The 14,190-nt window shown below is 37.2% G+C and overlaps 2 protein-coding genes across 15 annotated transcripts in view; both read left to right on the forward strand.

Moving 5' to 3' along the window:
- Window positions 1–1,812, forward strand: part of LOC130081920 (membrane-associated guanylate kinase, WW and PDZ domain-containing protein 1) — a 115,761-nt gene extending 113,949 nt beyond the window's left edge. For 6 of the 8 annotated variants that reach the window (XM_056246645.1, XM_056246641.1, XM_056246642.1 and 3 more), the window contains one exon: window positions 691–1,812. In XM_056246645.1, coding sequence (XP_056102620.1) covers window positions 691–1,760 — 1,070 coding nt within the window. In that variant the 3' untranslated portion in view covers window positions 1,761–1,812. The remainder of the gene's footprint in view (window positions 1–690) is intronic. The other 2 variants (XM_056246646.1, XM_056246647.1) reach the window with 2 other exon arrangements.
- Window positions 1,813–7,027: 5,215 nt separating this feature from the next.
- The window catches only part of iqsec2b (IQ motif and Sec7 domain ArfGEF 2b), an 85,495-nt gene continuing 78,332 nt past the window's right edge, over window positions 7,028–14,190 (forward strand). For all 7 annotated transcript variants that reach the window (XM_056246633.1, XM_056246634.1, XM_056246635.1 and 4 more), the window contains exon 1: window positions 7,028–7,704. In XM_056246633.1, coding sequence (XP_056102608.1) covers window positions 7,259–7,704 — 446 coding nt within the window. In that variant the 5' untranslated portion in view covers window positions 7,028–7,258. The remainder of the gene's footprint in view (window positions 7,705–14,190) is intronic.

Below are 14,190 nucleotides of genomic sequence, written 5' to 3' on the forward strand. Positions count from 1 at the left end.
ACAACAGGTCCGATTCTCTGAACTGTGAAACAAACTAACATGGCGCCGCCCATCGTGCATACAGCTCAACTAACGCGATCGTTATAAATATGTTTAAACAACAAAACACATCCACTTGCACATATTTGACAATCGGAATATCAGTGTTTCATGCTGTAGCTAATACATTTGTGAATATTTTGAATAGAAAAGGAAAAAAGACATAAAAGCAGATCATCACTCATTCAGCTCTGTGTTGCGATTGCGCTGTGTCACGTGACAAGAAATGACGCGTCACCATGGAAACATTAAAGTGACAGGTTCTAAATAACGGTCGCCTTGAAAAACTCACGCTGGGGGGTCAGTTAGAATATTTTAAACTTACGTGTGAAAGGGTTTTAAAAGTGAAGCACGCGGCACATTCAGAATGACCTCAAAGTCCTCGCTGAAGAGGGTGACAAAAGACCCCCGCGAAACACTCGAAGTGTTCCGGAACATTCGTTGTGATTGGTTTTCAAAACTCTCTCCATTTTACTTGAACAAGAGTTACTGAAATATTCCCCACACAAATATCTTGTCTGCACCAGAAGCACTGAACTCTTTTCAACAATGTTTGTTGCATTAATGTAATAATGTTACATAATCAAGTGAGTAAATGCTTACAATGTTCATTTTTCCTCTTTTCTCTCCGCCATTACGTCTCACCCTCAGACCCTGATGACGTCACAGCCGTCTCCTCCTCACCCCAGGCCCTGCAGTCGGGTTTGGCTTCAGTAACCCGTCGCCGTGCTCAACAGGATGCCAAATCCAGCGTTCAAAAACCAGGGAAGACCAAACGAGGGCGGAGAGTACAAAGGGAAGGTGACGGAGGAGACCGCGAAAGCCCTGACAGTCTCGAGGGTGGGGGGCGAAGGTCGAGAGACAAACGGTCACAGAGCTTGCCTAGAAACACACTTAGAGGGCATAGTGAAGAACACTTGGAGGGAAGTGTTGAAAGAAATGGGAGAAAGAAGGAAAAAGGTAACGAGAGAAGGGAAGACAGGTCAGGACGGAGCAAGAGTGAAGAGAGGGTGAGACGGGTGGAGAGAACGAGTGAAGGGGACGAGAGCAAGAACAAACAAACCATCAATAACCAGAGACTTCCTGAGCCTAAACTTCAGTGGGAGGAAGATGAGGAGGACGATGAGTGGGAGAGAGAGAGAGAACGAGAGTGGACGAGAGAGAGAGAAAGGCTGAAAGACAAAGAATGGGAGGAGGAGGAGGAGGAGGAGAGGAAATCAGAGAGCGACAGGGAATGGGAAAGAGAAAAGGAGAGAAGGGCGAATAAGGAAGCGCTTGAGTGGGAGCTGAACAAAAAAACTGAACGAGGGATTCCAGGCGAATTGAACGGAGAGCAAGAAATTAGTTTTCATAAGCGCCTGCGTTATTTGGGCGTCCGTGTGCTACCTTCAGACATTCAGCCCCGCACACTTCGACCCTTATCTGGCCTCTCATCGGAAGGGCCAGCAGGGGACGCTGAGTTCAATCGGACCCCGTTCGCTTTCCTCACGTCTGGGCCGTCCGACTACGCAGAGTCCGAGTCAGGAGCCAGTGTGTCTGAGTGTAGCATGTCTGCGGCCAGTATCTCTGGTCTCTCTGTTTATCTGAATAACTCAAAAACCACACAAAGGGCCCCGGGCCCCCCACTTCCAGGCCCCTGGCTAAAACCCAGCTCAAAGAGAATCATTAGAGAGGCTGAGAGGATACGAATGCTAGGGAAAGGTAGAGGAACTGAAACATGATTTATGATCTCTTTTACTGTTGCTCATACTTATGTTTTAAGTCGCATCGAAACGGGATTTTTTTCTTCCGTATTGTGACGTACATCTGAGTGAAACAGATTATGGAAAAAAAACAAAAACAAATGAAGGCCGGAGACTTGGTTCTCCTATTTTTGATTGGATGGAGGCAGATCTGAATGTAAGCTTGCAGTCGATTATATGAAAGCAGAGAGCAATTAATTTAGTAGAGCTGTTCTGTTCCATTTCTAAGTAATAGAAAATCTCTTTTGATCTGGCCATTAAGCAGTTTACATACAGTACATTTACATTTATTGATTTAGCAGGTGCTTTTATCCAAGGTGACTTAAAAATAAGGAAAATAACAAGTGATTTGTGCCATGCAGCAATATTTATCGTACACAATAGCAAGTTGCCAAGTTTAAAAGATAAGGGTGTTTTTGAGCATCTTAGTTACCACTTAGCAACCATCTACAACAACCTAGCATCATGGTGACGAGTTTTGCCCAGGCAAATACCACTTACAGGAAATTATTACTTTTTTTTATTTTTATTTTTTTTATTTTCTCTGCTCGTTTAAGCAATTTTTGAACACTCCCACTCCAGTTCGCTCTCTCAAGCCTTTCTCTCTTCCTCTTTTCCACTTTGTCCTCCATAAAGAATGTCTGCCATGATCAACATCTTTTACTTTTCTGCCAGACTGTTACAGTATGTTGACTTCGTATACAACAAGAGGATCATGCTTAGGGCCAAATATTCTTCTTATCTTTAATGGTAGCTTGAGTCCAGTTCTTACCTTTTGCACATCTGTTTTTCCTCTTCTGTACCACTGTGTGAACTCTCTTTAATCTTTAACAATGCTCCATATAAACCATGGAAAGATCATATTTCATTACTTACAAAGCAAATATTGAATGATGATTATACACTACCTTTCAAAAGTTTAGGGTCAGTATGTTTTTTTTTTAATAATACTTTTAAAGTGACAGTAAAGACTTTTACATACAAACGATGTCTTTTTTGAAGTAAATGCTTACTATTCATCAAAGAATACGGGGGAAAAATATGTTGGTTTCCTCAAAAATATGAATCAGCTCAACTGTTTTAAACATTGATAATAATAAGAAATGTTTCTTGAGCAGCAAATCAGCATATTAGAATAATTTCTGAAGGATCATCCGACTTTGAAGAGTCATGATGCTGAAAATTTCTGGAATAAATGACATTTTATAATATATTAAAATATAATATATTAAAATATTTTAAATTGTAATAATATCTATGTTTTCTCTGTACTTTTGATCATAGGAGACTTTAACATCAAAAACATAAAAATAATCTTATAGACCCCAAACTTTTGAACAGTAGTATAGCCTGAGATTTCATGTTCGAAACATTAACTTTGAACAATTTGTGTTGTGCTTTTCCTCCTCGAAATAAGCATTATTCAGATCTCTGCTAAGTATGACTGCATAATTTAGCGTTCTTGTGAATGGTGTGTAAACATGTAAACTTACACAAGAGGCCATATATTTGTCGAGTTTCCCCTGAAACATGTTTTGTTTTTCATGCATTTATACATAAATTATTATTATTGTATTCATCTTGTGCCCTCTGGGTCTCTGACATCTCAGGAAGCATATATATATATATATATATAAACTTTTTTTATTTATTAATCCCCCTATACACCCTCAAAATGGCCCTTATTGCCTTTGTAACAAAAGACTCTTCTGCTGACCTTGGTCTCTGTGACCTTGGAAATCTCAATTGAGTTAAAATGAAATGTCTTGATTGATATATTTTTAAAGGTTTTCATTTCTGAGTTTTTAGTTTATGCCATTTACCAGAACAATAATATATTGCCCTGCTTGACACATTTCCTGCAGCTATTAAAGTATGATTCACACAAATACAAAGATTAACTCTCAGTCCAACTTCCATAAAGAGAATATACAGTATATATGAAAATCATATCTATTTATTTTAAATATAAACAGTAATTGATAAAGGACAAAGATATGCTTTATGAAACGGTCCTCTTACTGCTCTTGGCCGTTTTGACCCCGTCAACCAAAAAGGACTATTGTGCTGAACATTTGTATTGGAAATATACTGTAAGTTGGATGCAATACTGAGTGGTGTTGTGCCAAGCCTGCAAAACCTCTTTAGTTTAATGCACCAAGGTCTTTCTCTTTTTCTTTATTGGTGAAAGCTTGCTAGTAAAAGTGAGAGAGAGGATGACTGTATTATGCTCTTGTGAACTGTAGCTTGTTAACTGTAGATATACTGATGATATTTTAGCATTTAACCTAAGAACTGTGCCTACTACTTATCAGTTATTTTCCTTGATTCATTTTTTGTGTCATCAAACCCAAATATCACCCGATATTGTTCATTCTGTGTGTCATACTGTCTAGCAGAACCTGTACGCACATTTAAACTATGCATAAGATGTTGCCATTTTAGATCATTGGGACAGCAGTGTATTCTGTGCAGCCCAGCAGGTCTGGGATCAAGTCGAAGTCAGTCTGGTGTTGGTGGTCCATGCATCTTTAAACATATCATAATTATTCAAAGTATGAGCCAATGCCACATAAGCTTTCACTAACGAGTCCTACGCCTCTATATTTATTACACGTTAAATCCGAAGGGTCCATTTTAGAGTCTCACATTGTCTTTATGTCCATACTAATGTCTATGGCCATATGTACCGATTGTAAATAGATATAAATATAAATATATTATTATAATTATATATATATATACATATAATATTATGTTTCTATTATGATTATATTGTTATAATCTATTGTAATCCAAATGCAGGTAACAAACTATATAAGAGTTATAATAAACATTAATGTATTTACCTGAGATCAATTGTGGACTGGAGTGTTTTTTCTCTCTCTCTCTCTCTCTCTCTCTCTCTCTCTCTCTCTCTCTCTCTCTCTCTCTCTCTCTCTCTCTCTCTCTCTCTCTCTCTCTCTCTCTCTCTCTCTCTCTCTCTCTCTCTCTCTCTCTCTCTCTCTCTCTCTCTCTCTCTCTCTCTCTCTCTCTCTCTCTCTCTGGTGTGTGTAGTGCTACATGTGGATGTAATTTCTACCCTGAGCAGTAGATGACAGCAAAGTGTATTGAAAAGCACTTCATAACATGAATATAAAAATAACTGGTAATTACTTGACTTTAGTATTTGAGATAACAACCAAAAATGTAATAATAATGTATTATTATTTATTAATTTATCAGACACTTTATTAGACACTTATTTTACAGCGTCCTTGTTATATGTGCTTACTGTAGTAACAACAGTAAATTATGCATAATTACTGTACATGCAAATAAACCCTAACCATGTTGTAAAAGCATGTTGTTAATTAATATTACTGAGTACTTAAATGTATAATTATAAGGACACCTTAAAAATAAAGTGTAACCAAACATTTTTTTTATTCTTTACTACTGTACAATATTGCCATGATTAATACAGTTCTATTCATACTGTTCATAATACAATTCTTAAGTGAAAAGTGTAATTAACTTACTAACATTTTGTAGCACAATTTTTTACTTAAATTAAAGCCAACAAAAACTTAATCTTCAATTTTATTGGTTTGATTTTTACAGCATATTTCCCCCCGACAACATATCATTTCTAAATTCCAAATTAAATAAGTTTTTATGTATTCCTGGAAGATGGTAGCTGCTTTGATTTAGAACATGATTTAGCTGGTCTAAGCTTGTAACCAGGTCATAGCATCTTGTGGTGAAACTGGCTTTGGAAAATTGTAGCTGGTCAACCAGCTAATGAATGACCATTAGAAACTACCATGTTCCAAAAAAGAATAAGGCAGCTAGCCTACCAGTTTGAACGAACTGGATATCCCAACAAGGAATTGATTTTGTTCCATTAAACAAAGTAATTCTCTTTCTTTAAATGTATTTTATGTCTTGACAATAACTGTTACTATGATATTTTTGATAGAGATCTTGTTACTATGGTAATTTTTGTAAGGCTATTCAAATTATTACGTTGCATACAAAGCCTAACATGTTTGTATGATTAAGCTTGATTTGTTGAAATATCTCTCTCTCTCGCTCTGTTCTACTGAAAAGATCTTGCGTGGGAAGACTGTGTGACGAGCGCAGGAAAGACTAGTTTAACGCTTCTCTGCTTTTCAGTTGCTACTAGATCTGTCAGGTGAGAAGCGCGCTCACGAACCTGAGCATCCGCGAGATCTTCTTCAAAAGCATCAGCGCGCGTCAAGTGACCAAGCGTCGGTTACTTCGGGAAATACAGGAGAACGCGGAACTTTGGCGCAAGTGGTCCTCGGTCACCTCTTAGATTTACGTCTTGGAAAAGTCTGTTTTATGAGAGAAAATACAAATGCCTTAAGTCTTAAACGACGTTGTTATTCACACTCGACGGACGTCGAGGTTAAAATAAACTAACAAGACGCGAAGATTGTACAAAGAAATTGGAGCGCGCGAGATGCACTGAAATCTTCCCTTAAAATGGGTTGAAGAAAAGAAAACGAAGATAAAGAGAGGTGTAAGTAGGTTTTTTTTTAACATGTGGAACCATATATGTAAATTATATTTTGAAATACATTGACACTATATTGAAGACGAAGAGGAACGCGCGCTCGGCGCGTGCAATTGTTTCATAGACTTATTTATCTCAAATTCTTCTTCTGCTGCTTTGTAGCCTATAAAAGCGGGTTACTGTCTTGAGATGTTGGACTTCACATTTATGATTCAGTTTTAGAATTTCACTGGTCGTGAAGCCGTTTCTTCACTTATATTTACAGTATGTTTTCTATCTCAAGCTATACAGATCTTAGTGGATTTCAGGGAATAAATTGGTATATTTTTGCTGCTGTTCCCTATTTTCCACTGTGCTACCTCAGCATGTGGGAGTTGTGTGTAGCACAGCAAATCTCAAGATGACTGGATTTTGGAATGACTGGGTTTGTGGAAACAGTAGAAATGATCTACAGATTTCTTTTGACTGTAATATAAGCATTTATTTACATCACTTATGTTCATGAGTTCATGTCGTCACATGGACTCAAATGGATCTTTTTGTCTGGAACAGCTACAAGCTGATGCTCAGAACTGTACATGCCATACCTTTTTTTTAGACTTTATCATTGTTTACTAACTTTTTGAAGTACAATCACAGCTGAGAGAATGCAAATGATTGCCCTTTGAACTCATTTGCTGAGAGCTGAAGTTACAGGCCATTTTTTTTTTTTTTTTTTTTTTTTTTTTTTTTTTTTTACAATTGAAGGATTCATGGATGAACATTAAGATGCAATCGCTGCAAATAACATTGGTGCTGTAAATGTCCTTTGCTGGTGTTTTTCATTTGTTGATACTCGTTGCATCTTATAGGATAAAAGACAGATCTGTCAAGCTTCTACCTTCGGGCTCTTTTGTTTTATCTCCCCCCCACTGAACTTATCAGGTGGGGGGGGGGGAAGGGTAAGGCCTAAACTATGGAGTCCAACCCAGACAGCCCAAGTCGGGCTGTGGAGTACCTTCTGGAACTCAATAACATCATCGAGAACCAGGCCAAACTGCTAGAAACTCAACGTAAACGCATTGAGGAGCTCGAGACGCAGCTAGACCGGGTCAACCAGGAGAACCAGGACCTGCGGCAGGACAGGAACCCAGGAACCGAGAAATCGCAGCAGATCCACAACTACAACCAGAGCTCAAAGCCCAGCCAGCCATCATCACTACCAAACCACAATGCCGGAGGCGTCATTCAGAACAGCAGCAGTAATATACCCTCATCCACAGTGCCTGGTCCAGCTCGACGGACACACACGAGGCTGACCCGAGGCCTGTCATGTGGGTCAGCTCCTGTTGAGAAAGAGAGAAGCCGACTGGAGCGCAATGACAGCTCTGGGACCAACAACACCTCGACTCTACGGAAACAGTAAGTGCCTCATTCCCTTGTGTTATAAACCTCATGTTATAAGGGGTTGATCTGGGTTATTGGGTGTTTGGGCCTTTGTGTTGCCATATGGTATTGTGGTATGAGAAGTTAATTTGTGTTGATATGAATTACAAAGTCTGGTCAACAAAAGTGTGTGTGCTTTTGTGCAAGAGATGAAAACGGAAGTCTAAGACTCAATTAATTCACAAATACATTGAGTTGAGACTCTTAAGGCCTGTTCACACCAAGAGCGATAACTATAAAGATAACTACATTAGTGTCCACACCAGCGGACGATATATTCTGTTTGTGTTAGTTTTGTGTCTGCCTCATTAAAAACTTAAGTTCTTTAAAGCAGGATAGATTCTGATTGGCTCTCAAAGTTTATAAAATCTTCCATCAGCAGAAAAAAAAAAAAACTTCCTGAAAGTGATTCCAACAATATCGTTTCCCTTAGACTTGAACATAATTTAACCTAGACTTTGACTTCAACAAGTCTTTAGATCTGCAAGGAGAAATATTTTTCTATTATTATATTATATTATATTATATTATATTATATTATATTATATTATATTATATTATTCTTTCCTGTTTTCCACAGATGCAGATATAGATATTATGATATGATAGATAGTATGATTGGTAATACATCATATGCTGGTGGTGTACCATGTGGCTTAGTGTGAGCAAAAACAAATTGTTTGCCACAGTAACTCATTTATTTACTACGGGGAAACATATAGATTTTCTGTTAACTAAAAGAAAAATATGCCTAAAAATTATTATTGTTATTATTATTATTATCAACAACAACAACATAATAATAATAATAATAATAATAATAATAATAAATAATATTATTAAATTATTATTAACAACAACAATATAATAATAATAATTATTATTATTATTCATATTATTATTATTTCAGATTAAATATTGTTTGTTTTTTATTCATGTAAATATATACTTTCTTTTGAACTATAGTGTTACCTAATGGATGAGAAAAAATATATAAAATAATAATATTTGTCCTATGACAGGATTTATAAACTTAACCTAAAGCAGGAAAATATTTAGACTTGATCTTGAAGACTTGAGATTCAATGGCAGAGACGTGAACGTGTATTTCTAACGTGATATCACATTTCTTCCGTTTTTGCTTGGTTCTGGCTTTATTTCTGTATATGGATGCAATCCGAAATATTGTAAAACACTTTATATATAAGTGAGGTCTACATTTGTGTGTGAAGGGATGTGCTCTGTGTATGTATGTTTGACAAAAGCACAATCTGGGTTTACTTTGGGGTTGAAATATTTTTGGGGTTCTCCGGAATTGAAATGAAACACCAAGTTCTCCCACTTCTGCTTATTGTGTGTGCTTATTCTGCTCAGGCTTTATGCCTCCGTGTTTTTCCATTTTAAAAAAAGCAAACACATGGAGTTTGTTGTTGGTGGGGGAAAGGTTAAGTATTCTGCAGATGTTTTTTTCTGCATCCTTGGGTGATCCAGGCATCAACAGAAGCAGCAGCTCCAGAGCGTCAGTCTCAGCGTGTGTCTTCCTCTCTGCCTCATTGAGCTCAACCCTCTATACTCGGCTCATATAATTATGTTTGCTCGCTCATCGCCAGCAGCTGCACAACCCCTGTATTCTCTACTCAAGTATCTTGAGAGCTCTTAGATCTGTTCATCTTCTGCCTCGTTCACCCTCGCTTGTCTGAAATTATTGACTAGAACAATCCATCACTCTCCTTTCACAATGTTGAATCATCAAGTTCAGAACAAGCCAAAATAAAAACACTAAAATAAACCAGGCTGATGAGGCTGATGGGGAACGCAGATTTAATGTTTGTCTTAAGTGTTCAGTGTGAAGTTCAAGCTGAGATTTGGTCAGATAATTCTCATCCACTGCCGTCTCGAATTGGAAGTATTTCTACTGGGTTGAAGATGCCTTTGAACGTTAAAAAAAAAAGTGTTTTCCAGCAAGAATTTCTCATTGAACTGTCTGTATACATCTACATTTTTAACATATCGAGGATACATGTCATTAGATGAAATACTCTGACAGTATGAAAAACATGAAAAATGTCTGACAGTCTAACTTATTTTATTGAAATTTAAATTTTAAACAGTTTGTGTCAGTCAACCGGTTAAAAAACATTCATTAATTAATTTGATTGATCTCTCAAAATCTTTCCCAGAGGTCCCTGTGTTGACTTTTCTCTTCTCTTTTTTATAGAGAGAAAAAAACAAACCTGATAACACTGATGTTTATTACTGATGTTTTTTTTTATTAAGTTTTGTAGATTAAATCAAATTTTATGTTGCTTTTGGCTCCAATATGTAGTCCACTGAACATTGAACATTACAAACTCATCATCATACTCTTGCAAATCGATTCAAAAAAAGAACTGTTACAAAAGAAAAGTTAGTTAAAAATCAGACAATTTAAGTGCATGCTAATTTTTAATGGGCTAAATACAATTAGCACTTATTGTTTGGTCGATTTCCAAACACATATATACACTTTCCACCCTTTTCACGTGTTAGTTTTTTATTATTACTTTTTGAAAACCAAGGATTTGTTAGCAGTCAGCAGTGGAGGATTCATTTGGTTGGTATTACAGGCAAATGGTATTCATTGACTGACTCTCTCTCTCTCGCTCTGCATCCTCCTCTTCTTTGCCTCCCTCCCATGGGGCCGTTAGTCATTAGTAAGGAACATATATTAGTTATTTATGTGGGTGTAAGACTGTGCTGATTGGCTGGGCAGTTTGTTCCAGTACTACAGAGATCATAGCGGAGGCAGCAAATGAAACGCTTCCATTTCTGTCTAGATTTATCCTCTAATTAGCTCCTTCACTATGATTTTAATTTGCTTGTCCTCCAGGGTTTAGCACAATGACCTCCGATTTATGCCCTCACAGGCACTTTTAAACCTGTTATAATATCTGTGCAGACTAAAGCTTTCCACAATTTTGGGATGCTACTGCACAACATTGTAAAATCATTTAGAGATACAGTAAATGTGTTATGCGGCTTTTCATCTAAATTATCTTGAGTGCCATGAGAGCAATTTAAGGGTTGATAAGAACACTGTTATTTTGGTATTATTTACCATTAAAGTATTTATTAATATATAAAATTATGTACAATTTAAGTCTTCATTTAAATTTTAGTTAATTAGTAGTAATTATGTTATTCTAATTTTAAGGTTAAGTTTTTTTATCTTATATTTATATATTTTTTCAGCTTTATTTAAATTATTGAAAATAATTTTTAGTAGTTTTAGTTTTAGTAAACATTCTTAGGAAGCCTCTTTTAATTCTCTGGGGAAATATTAAAGTGCCCCTATTATGCTTTTTTGAATATACCTTTCATGCAGTAGCTGTGAATGTAAAATGTCTGCAATGTTTTAAAGATCAAAGTACACAACAAATTAAGCTATTGTCTCCTAAAAGAAAAAATCGATTCTGAACTGCTGAAACGAGTCATCAGCAACTCCAGACTCACTTCCCGTAACATGGCGCAACAATGTAACAAATTTGCATAATGCCAGCCTATATGGTCTGCCCACGAACAACGTCTACTTTGACCATCCCTCAAACACTGTAGTTGTAGCTGAGGCCTGGAAGAGTTTGGTTCGTGTTGTCGACATGATGCTGTTTTCAGCACTGCAAATCCACTTTGCATGCATTTCAAAAGAATAAGGACTCGCACTGGAACTGATACAGAAACACCGAAACCATTGTTACTGTGTATCAAGCGCTGAGGAAGCCTCCAGAGTTGAAATTCAGATATGGTAACGAGCGTTTCATTTCCTACACGCGCTTTATGCTGTGGACCAATCACAACAGACTGGGCTGTCTGACAAATCAGAGCAGAGTAGGTTTGTGGAAGGGAGGGGTTTTGAGAGACTAAATCTTCAAACTAACCATTTTTTTCAGATTTCATTTTCAGAAATTAGGTAATGTGTAATAGCCTGGTTAAAACCAGACCATTCTCAGTTGTAATTGAGTTATGGTCTGGGAAAGCGTCATAGACAAATCATTTCCAGAGGGGCGTCAACAACGGACGTCGCGGATAGACCTAAAACCAATCAGAGCGATGAAGGAGATGACGTATGCAGAGCGGTGGAGAAACATCTCCGAGTGTTGTTCTTTGCTCAGTTTTTAACAAAAAGGAAACGTTCAAATCGCTTAAAACAGACGCGATAGCTGATTCAAACGAGTGATGTTCGACGGCGGCATCCATCTTTGTAATGTAGGCTACAAAATCTGCTTCAAAATCCCAGCGCTGTCGTCATCGTGTAAAGCCCGCCCCAACGTTTCTGATTGGTGCCTCGATTTCGACGGATTGGAAATGGGCTTGAATGAGCTCTTTGCCAGACTAACTTTCAGAGCAAATCTAAATTTACCGGAAGTTGTCTGGGTTTTCCCAGGCTAAATGTGTAATGTATATTATGAAAAAATTAAAGTGTTTTTTGACCTTGGATGCATTTAATCATATTGTAGGAGACCTTCAAAACAAAATAAGGAACCATTAAAATAGCATAATTGTTACGTGGAGGTGGTTGAAGCAAGGAGGAAGCAAAATCCAAATGCAGCTTACTTTATTTAAACAAACTCAAACTAGACAAAAACTCAGACTAGGGAACTAGGGAAAAATTCATGTCAAGGAAACAGAACAACCAACCTGGCATAACACACAAACAACATCAAGAACTCACAAAGACTGAACTAGACACAGGGCTTAAATACACAGGCAAACAAGATAACAAGGGGGCGTGGCTAATAAGAAACACTTGGGAACAATGATCAGACAATTAACAAGACACATGGCAAACAGGGAATCACATGACAGACAACAACAAGGAACAAGACACAAAACCCACACCGTGACAATAATAGAGGCACTTAAAAAAGAAAGAAAGAAAGAAATGCCTGTACTTATTATTATTTTCCATACAACAACTATAATGAATGGGAGCATTTAAGCTTCACAAAGGATGCAAAAGCATATATCATGAAAAAAAATCCATAATAAAGTGGTCTAATTGACTTGTGCCATATTTTCTTAGTCCTCTAAAATAAGTTTTTTTTTTTGACAAACAGACTGACATTTAGGTAATTTATTCACATAGTCATCCTCTCCAGTGTCTTTTTAACCTCTGCAACCTTTTCCTGAAATATGGTGAACAAGTCATATCAAGGTCTAATTTTATCTTTTGCTTTTTTATGCTTTTTGTTTTTCTTTGTTATTCGAGCTTGACACCCTCGATTTTCGTTCAGTTCCATTATATTGAAAATAGTTTTATATATATATATATATATATATATATATATATATATATATACAGAAGGAAGTCAAACAGGTTTGATGGGTGAGTAAATGATGAGAATATGATGTCCCTTTAATGCATTCAACATCCACTCCAGTTTATTGAGTTATTTTTAAGAGCACTTTTTTGCCATTTTAAAGATTTTTTTTTTTCCACCAAAGCATGAAGCATGTTATTCCGGACATCATTCTGCTTTCTGAATCTTGTCTCATCCTCTTTTCACACTCATCTCTCGCAATTCCAGCATCCTCTTTTCACTGCTTCAGGTCAGAGGTCATTCTTTATTCATATCTTCTCTCCACTTTTCCCCCTTCCGTGCTCTTTTCTCCCTCTCTCTTATTCTTTGACTCAATCTATCCATTTATGAGTCTCATTCACCTTTGCTTTTTGAAACTCTCTGTCCTGATGTTTTTAGGTGTCCCTCTCTCTTTTTTCATGTGTGCCGCCCTCTCCACCCTCTCTGTGGCCAACAGATGGAGAATCAGTGTGTGTGTTCCACCACTTCTCTTTTAGAGTCGAACATGCTGAGAGAAGGTCTTTCTTTCTCTCTCTCTCTCTCTCTCTCTCTCTCTCTCTCTCTCTCTCTCTCTCTCTCTCTCTCTCTCTCTCTCTCTCTCTCTCTCTCTCTCTGCTGATCTCTCTTTCCTCCTACATCTCCTCCATTTTAGCTCATCTCCATATAGTCTTAGAGTAAATCCTGTATCAGATCACATCTCCATCTTTTCATTGTCATCTCCCGCTGTATCTGTGTGTTGATGATATGGCATTAGGTCAGGGTTATCCAGCGGGTGTTAATTATTGACCCATGTTGTGCTTTTAGAGCGCGTCTGATGGCTCCGGCTGTGTGCCAGCAGTCTGAACTCTGCTGTTTATGCCCTTTGGAATAGCCTTGAGCATTTGCAGTTAGACAACATGAAAATAAATTTGATCATGTTTATTTAATAAATATCCCTGCTCTTATTGTAGATGATTCATCATCATTGTTTTCAGAATTATTTATTAACTGTCTCAACCTTTGAAATGGCATTTCTTCTGACATACCTATGGTGAGAAAGGAAAAAGTAATTTGACTTTATGGCATTGCTAGGAATTCATTTCCCTCAAGAACCCCCGTTTTGGAAACCCTGCCATATCTGATTCCT

Source organism: Rhinichthys klamathensis, unplaced genomic scaffold (genome assembly GCF_029890125.1).
Source record: "Rhinichthys klamathensis goyatoka isolate OS25496 unplaced genomic scaffold, OSU_Roscu_1.1 h1tg000040l_1, whole genome shotgun sequence".
Lineage (NCBI taxonomy): Eukaryota > Metazoa > Chordata > Actinopteri > Cypriniformes > Leuciscidae > Rhinichthys > Rhinichthys klamathensis.